This window comes from Xiphophorus hellerii, chromosome 21 (genome assembly GCF_003331165.1).
Source record: "Xiphophorus hellerii strain 12219 chromosome 21, Xiphophorus_hellerii-4.1, whole genome shotgun sequence".
Classification (NCBI taxonomy): domain Eukaryota; kingdom Metazoa; phylum Chordata; class Actinopteri; order Cyprinodontiformes; family Poeciliidae; genus Xiphophorus; species Xiphophorus hellerii.
This window is the reverse complement of record NC_045692.1, coordinates 19,211,139-19,219,112: the sequence shown is the minus strand read 5'-3', so window position 1 is coordinate 19,219,112 and position 7,974 is coordinate 19,211,139. Positions and strand designations below refer to the sequence as shown.

Below are 7,974 nucleotides of genomic sequence, written 5' to 3'. Positions count from 1 at the left end.
GAAATTCTGCAACAGGATAATAATGCAAGGATTGCACGTTTTTTTTCGTAGTTTACAAAACAGATCGCGTTTTGACATAATCTTTTATAAATGTTGATTTAATTTTTGTAGTTTTTACAACTTTATTTTGATGTGGCATCTTATTTAGTTGTTCAGTGGCCAGAGTTTATCTCCATCAGACAAGAGGCAGGTTACACCTGAAGGTCACCAGAAAGGACTAAAATAGCACACTCATACGTTAGAGCAATTTAGATATACTAAACACCTGAAACATTACATTCTTAGGAAAAAGAATAATCCAAAATAAAGTCCTAAATCTATCTTTAAAAAAGGAAACCCAACACATTTAGGCAATGACCTGAGCTAGACCCAAAAACAAGCGAAACGAGGACCCCTGGTGGCTGTGAAAGGATAAAGAACAAATCTCACAAATAGAACAACAAAAACAATTCAAGTCAGAAATACTCCAAACCCCAAAGGGAAATCAATTTCTGATTTAATTCATATTATCCAAGTATCTTCAAAGAGTTTTTGTAGATGCAGATGACTCTGGGCAGGAAGGATCTCCTGTAGCAGTCTGTATAACAGCGGCTGTGATGAAGTCTCTTGACTGAAGATATGCTGTTTCATAGGAGTTTCATGAAGTTGATCCTATGGGTCGTCCGGAATGTTCTTCAATTTATAAAGAATTTCTAGATCCCACATCCGTCCCCAGAACAGAACCAGACCTCCTTATCACCGTCTTAATCATAATCAAACAAAAAAAAAACATCTAGTGACATTTCAAAAGTCACGAGCCATGACACAAGCCTCTAGAAAATGAACCCATTTCACTTTTACTGACACGTATGACCTTTATTCTACAATATATCACTTTTATTCCGAAATATAGCAGTTGGATGCATTTACCAACTGCTCCTTACTTGAACACATATAGCAGCCTTTTTATTTAACACTACAGGACATATAATAATAATAATAATAATAATAATAATAATAATAATAATAATACTAAGAATAATAATACTAATAATAATCATAATAATAGTAATAATAATAATAATAACAATTCCCTAATTACAACCTTGACAATAAAAAGACATAATCCGTGTTGTACTGACTGACAAATATTAAAAGATTAAGATTGGTTTAAAATAGTTCCATCTGTTGGTTCTTTCAGTGTCACCAACAGGCACCACAAGGTTTCTCCGGGTCAGAGCCACACTTCTCGATTTGAGACCTTGAACAGAAAAATCAATAAGGTATTAGAAGACATAACGATGCTTCATCCGTTCATGTTACTCATATTTTTCTCACCTGAGCACTTCCAAGCAGCTGTAACTGATCCCTTTGTCCAACGCCATCACCAAGTTTTGCAAAGATGGATTTGTGCAATTTGTTCTGAGAAAGTAAAACACGGAAAGATGTTTTTTCCTCCATTTCTGCTAATAGTGTTAAATCAGACATCTATATTTGATGAATCTTACACAGAGTTCTTCTGGATGACCAGAACAACATTCATGTTTTTCACCCTGGGAGACTTAAACCTCTTCACCTCAACGCTGCCAAAAATACTGAAAATAAAAACAAAAGAGAATTAATTTAAGTCATTGAGCAGCATTTATAGCAGACACCAACAGCAAACAACTACCCTTAATAGCCAGTTGATCATCTAATTATATATATATATATATATATATATATATATATATATATATATATATACTAAAAGTGAATGTAGAGTTGGAAAATGTAAAACATATCGTTTGCTTTTACGTGTTTTTGACAAAAAATGAGCAAGGTTTAGATCTGGGATTGGTCACTCAACCCTGAAATGGTGGAGTGATCATTTGAAAAGTTGATTTCTTTATGTTACCTACAATATAAACACTCTAACAATAGCAAACTTGCTGCTGCTCTGTGTTGTTTTGTGTTTATGACGTTGTTTTGTGGCAGGCTTTATAAGTTGGAATAAAGAAAATTGCAATTGACCTAAATTTGCCCATGTATAGATTCAGAGCAACACTTTCACAGCTTGAACTGTGACGAATGAGTGGAATAATCTGGCTGCAAGCACAGTTTTCAATCCCCCACCGTACTCTGGGTATTCTATTGTCTACTTTCTTGTCTGGATGCCAAAACTACCCCTAACCCTCAATTATTAAACTACATTGATAAGTTTCAGATCCTTAGAGTTGGTCTGGTTCTCATAGTGTTCTTGAAATACTACTACAAACCAAACTGGACATGGTGCCAAGTTTATCTCATTATTATGTGTGCAGGATTGTACAAGAAAAAAAAAAGTCCATTCTCACAGTTGGAGAACAGAAGCAATGCCTGGCATCCTGAGGTCACAGAGTCTCCATAACAACCACTAGATGCAATCTGCATGCCAGCTGGTTGTTTTGGAGAATATTCTGACATCATTCACTTTTACAGAGGAAGACTACGTATATGCCGCTGTGTTATCAAAAAAGTGACAAAAGGGGATTTGCAAGATTGTTAAAAGTCAACTCAGTGGACAAACATGGACAAAAACTGTCTCATTTTCCTCACTTTCTGCATCACTTAATGCACAAAAAAGTTATCAAAATTGGTTGTGATAGTTATCTTTAACTGATCAGTTTGACTACTTGCTCCCTGATTTAAAATAGGAATACAATGCAGGTTTTAGGTGAATCACAAAATATAATGTAATATGTTTGAAGTGCCTTTCAAGAGCAATTATTTATGTATATAAAAAGCATCAAAAGTGACAATATGTCTACTAAGAGTGTTAATCCCACCTTTGTGTATCGAATGGAGTTGTGATGGAACCGTTTAGCATCGCGGTGACGTTTCCACAGGCAGCATCTCCAAACTGCACACAAAATATACATTAGATTTATGCATCAAACCCTCTTTATGGTATTATTATTAAAACAGTAGTGCTGCCCCTGTTTTATTCTTCTTGTAGAAGTGTTCTTTGTAATTTCTGAAGTAGTTTAGCAATGAATGAAAAGTGGTATAATTGTTTCATCTCTCTCTTTTGAAGAATCATAAGGTTAAAGTCTAATTATTAATGGAGTGGGTTTCATTATATTTCTTTTACTGTAATGAAATGTAAAAATAAATAAAATCCTGTTTAGTAGTCAAAATATTGCCATTGTCAGAAAGATCATGGCATGGTCAATGGGAGAGCTTACTTTTAAATAAAAGACATGATCAAATAGGTAAATAAATAAATTCAAACAAACCCATAAAGGACCACATTCATGTAACATATTTAAATAAAGAAGAAAAACATTCAAAAGACTGCAAAGAACTAGACTTTTATAGAAAGGAAGTCAATTGTTATGAAACCTTTCTCTGTGTAGCTGCATTTTAGTCTCTATAAAATAGTTCTGAAATATTCTTCCACAAACTAAATGTAATCTTATTCTAGTTATTACTTTTTCTTCAAAACTACTGTGTAAAAAGCAGAAGTTACATGTGGATTTGGGTTCATTTATACACATTTTCTGAGGTTGATTTATTTTGCGTCTCTGCAGCCAAACCAAGAAGCTGCCTCCTCTGAATGTGTGGGCTGCTGCTTTCTCAGGAGGGAGCAGTGCAATGCGGCTCCATGGAGACCCAGACAAAGCCTCATTGATGAAGACCTTTTTCTGTTCTCCCCTACATTGTTATCAGCAGAGAACTGCAAAGCCACGTGGAGTTGTTACCCGTCCATGGCCCAAACTCACAGCCGTGTTATTTCCTGGAGTAAAAAACATGTAACTCGCTCTTCTTGACTCACCGCAGTCGAGACTCTTCTCCAGAAAGAGCGAGGAGGGTTGTTCTCACAGTCTAGCCATCCAGGGCAGTCAGTGGTAAGCGTTTCTATAACAACACCACCAAGACAGTCAGGTTCTCACATAAAAAGTGAACTGAAACTACAGAATGTGATGTCCAAACACTGCAGCAATGAGTTGTAGTTGAAGAATTAAATGGAAAAAATTTAAAACAATTTCAGGCTCACAAAGTACTCCAGAGGATTTCTCATATTTACTATATAAATATAAAAAAAAATTGACCCAATTTTTTTCCTCAGTGAGATAAATTTGAGACATTTTGAGACTTTTCAAGACTCTGATGATACATCAATTATAGAAAAAAAACTTTGGTAACTTTGCCTAATAACTTCATTGAACTTCATGTATAAATACAGATCTCACACAATGTTCAACTTTATCAAATGAAGGAGAGAGATCAACAAAAATAACATGTATTTTCATAAACAATTAAAAATAAAACATTTTAACCACATATTAAAAATTTGTTTATTTTTCTTGCTCTCATATTGTCGAAGAGCATAGAGTTTATCAAAGCATAATTAATGCTTTTAAAACAACTTAATGTTTCAATTAAGACCATAGTTTAAATTTTAGCTTTTGTTTTATTCCAATTTGGGTTTCATATTTTTGTACCTCCATATAGATATATATAAATGTACCCATATATAATGTAATGTTAGACAACATAGCAAGGATGTTTTGATTTTACAGTTTTAGTAGCAGAGTCCTTTTCACTTAAAATAGCGACTGTCCAGATCCTGAAGTTTTGTTACAGAGTAATGACACCAAATTCCACCAGAAGAATAACAAAAAATATTTGGACATTTAAAGACACAGTAAGAGCAGCTGGAGAACTAGTGAAAGTGAGAACATAAAAAAATAAGATGGCATATTTTTCTGCGATTGCAGCTGAAAGTATTTTGGTTTATATTCCTTTCCGCTTTACACATCTAGACATTGAAATTATGAACAACTCTCTAAGCAAAAATAACTTCAACTCAGACTGACTGGATAGAAATTGTCTGCCAATATCAAATCTAAATCCTTCCCACAGATTCTTAATTAAACTTAGATTTGGACTTTGACTAGGCCATGCGAACACATAGATATAATCTTTGTTTTAAACTTTTCCAGTCTGGTTCTGGGTGTGTGTTTAGAGTCTTTGTCCTCCATCCCAGCACCAAGCCCTTTAGCCTCAAACAGGTTTTCCTTTACAGTTGCCTCATCCTTCATGCATCTCTCCATCAACTGTGACAAGCTTCCCTGTTCCAGCAGAAGAAAAGCATCTCCATAGCCTGATGTCATAACTGTATATATGGGCAAATCAAATTTACTGCTCTAACATAAAAAGGTCCCTATAAAATGCATTTAAGTTTGTCTGTAATGAGACAAAGTGCGAATAAGAACAAGCAGCGTCCAAACGTCTGCAAAACACTGTATCTGCTGTCATAATATAATATGTGAAGTTTCTGGGAAGCCAAGTCAGTTCCAACCTTTAACTTCAGCTTTCTGAATGTTCAGAATGTGAAAATGAAAATAAATTAATATCTAAAACAATAGAAAATACCAAAACCTGTCTGACAAAACAAACAAATAACATGTCAGTACCTGCTCAATGGATTTTGTACAAGTAAATCAAGCATTCATCAAGGTAAAAAAACAAAACAAATCCAGCTCTTGCCCTCCACTATTCTTACCATTGCTGCCCTTCTTTCCACACCAGGTCAAGCTGTTCAGGACTGATCCTAGCAGGGTTTCCTCCACAGTCTGAAAACAGTCCTTCTTCCTAGAGAAGTCTTGGACCACGTCCTTTGTTTTGCTCCAGAACAACAGCTATTCCGAAACACAATCAACACAATGCAATCACAACACGTGGCATAAAGCAGAATTAAGATGCGTTATTTTTTATCAGTTTTACTCTGTTGCATGAAGATTCCAAGGGAGCTGCAGCAATGAGGGAATCATAGGCGTTTGGGGGAACTTCACAAGGATCTTGGTTCACGTAGGCTTGCTGAAATAATTCCCATATGTGTTCGCAGTTATACCTGAAAGGGGAAGGTCAGAGTTAGGCTTTCAAATGTTGTGGAGAAGAAGTTTGTCAGCATACATCTTACTGAGAATTCCCTTGTTTCCAAACGAAAATATGAAAAATATTTTATTCTTTTGTACAGTGTTCCTATAGTGAACTAGATTACACTCTCCAATTTTTTTCAGTTAATAAAATGCTGAAGTTCAATGTACATTTACAGGAATTTTCTCCACTTTATCTAAAAACAACATTAAACTGTTGGCTAGTAAATAAAACAAATACTACTTGTGTTCTGATTTTTATGATCTAAAAATTTCCAGGAGAGCTTTTCCTAAAATGTTCAACTCCAGAACTGACATGCCAAAAACAGCTGGCATAATGGGTCCTTCTTCTGGAAACTAGCTGGACCAGCTAGTTTTCAGAAAAGAAACCCAATTGACCAGAACACCTTGGCCAACTGAGTCCACTGTCTAGCTTGTAGCCAACTGCAAACTGGACTTCTTTCTTCTTCTTCTCGCTTTTCCAGGAAGGCGGTTGCGTAGAACTTGACTAATTGGCTCAAATATGTGGGGAGCGGAGAATAACAACGGCAGGTGAAAGTCATCACTGGTGCAATAACAATGCCAACATCACAAATTTCATTTCACTCTGATAGTGGCCTTTATTTTCTAGTGACTTTTATTTTATAGTAGATCCACTGGAAAGTGGGTTGTGACAGAGGGGGAAGACATATGGCAAAGGTCAACGGCCGCACTGATGTCCAAGACCGCTCTGCCCGATGCGTCACCGCCGCGCCCATCAACATTTAAAACCTAATCCTTTCAACCTCTACAACTTTCTGGACCAGCTTTTTTTAGACAGGTGATTTTGCATCAAAACTAGGAACACTCAGCATTTTCTGTGTATTAATGCAAGAACTGAGACCATCTATTTTGAACATACACTTTGGTACAAAATTATTGAAAATCTTGCAATTTTTAGCATTTTCTGTTTTGGATTCAAACTACTTTCCCTATTAGACAAACCGTTTTTTTACTTTAGGTCTTGTTGTCCTTCAGGAAAAGTTGGAATCAGAATGTCATGACATCAATAGCAAACAGGAAAAGCCTGATTAGTGCATCAAGTTAGTAAGATGTGGATTAGGATGAGGACCCAGATTGATGAAAACAAGTAAAATAAATCTTGAACTTAAAAATCAGACCTTGGCTAAAATCTTATACCAAAAACGGTAGATTTCATTTTTTGATTGCTGTTGTTCATGACGAGATACAGTATGTGTTTAATCAGTATTTACTGATCACTGTTTTGACACAGTATGTTAAGCGATTTCATGTAAAGCATTTTATGACTTTAATACTGCAGTGCAAGCTGCAAAAACTTTCAATGAAAATCCACATAGTTTGATCGTATAAAAATATGCATTTAAATATAATCGTGTGATTTATATATAAATGTGACTGTTACATTGTTGGCATAACAAATGGAATGGTTCTATTTGTGTGTAAATTCATACACGTGAAGATTTAGATGTACAAAGGAACTTTTTTTCATGAACGTGAGAAGTCGCTCAGTTTCTGCAGAGGAGATGCAAGATGTTTAAACGATGCATCAGCAGAAACCGCCCATGCTTTAAATAACGTGATCATTTATTGCTCAACAGCTGGTCTCCTGTTGAATGATTTGAAGCAATATTGCCAAGTTTTTTCAGCGTCTAAAGTTGTTGCTGACTGCTGAGCATCTTGAACTCCGCAAGCGCTTAAAAATAGCAACACTCACCCTTTGAACTTCTGACATCTCTCCATGAACGTGTCTTTAAACTCTTCTCTTCCCCGACTTAGGGTCACTCCTAACACAACAGCGAGGATAATCACAAGAAGGGCCACCGCGGCCACAGCCAGAATGAAGCCGCGTCTTCTGCGCTTCTTTTCCGAGCCGCGAATCTCCCCGCTCTCCATATCTTTGACCCCGTGGGAGCGTCACAAATTAGCGGAGGGGTGACTTATCAGCTCGTTTGTTGTCACTTCTACTTGACTCGCGGTCAGGATGTTTTTTTATAGGCGCGCCGCGCGCGTGAGCAACCGTGACGTGACGCGAGTGAAGAGAACCCTGTGGGATTTTACCAGAGCAGCTTCT

General features: G+C 36.3%; 1 protein-coding gene across 1 annotated transcript; it reads right to left on the bottom strand.

Moving 5' to 3' along the window:
• On the bottom strand, positions 1 to 7,974 carry LOC116711401 (ADP-ribosyl cyclase/cyclic ADP-ribose hydrolase 1-like). The gene is made up of 8 exons (XM_032550716.1): positions 7,618 to 7,974; positions 5,731 to 5,857; positions 5,510 to 5,645; positions 3,776 to 3,858; positions 2,787 to 2,860; positions 1,488 to 1,574; positions 1,318 to 1,401; positions 1 to 1,240 (listed from the first exon to the last, which is right to left on the bottom strand). Exons 1-8 carry the CDS (start codon positions 7,794 to 7,796, stop codon positions 1,183 to 1,185), a joined length of 828 nt encoding a protein of 275 aa, XP_032406607.1. The 5' UTR covers positions 7,797 to 7,974; the 3' UTR covers positions 1 to 1,182.

Bases quoted from the DNA above. Each gene is read 5' to 3' on its own strand.
- LOC116711401 (XM_032550716.1), bottom strand. From the start codon at position 7,796: ATGGAGAGCGGGGAGATTCGCGGCTCGGAAAAGAAGCGCAGAAGACGC. The intron at 5,858-7,617 runs GTGAGTGTTGCT...TTCCCCTTTCAG, and splicing joins AGATGTCAGAAGTTCAAAGG to GTATAACTGCGAACACATAT. The intron at 3,859-5,509 runs GTAAGAATAGTG...GTGTTGTTATAG, and splicing joins TGGAAAGAAGGGCAGCAATG to AAACGCTTACCACTGACTGC.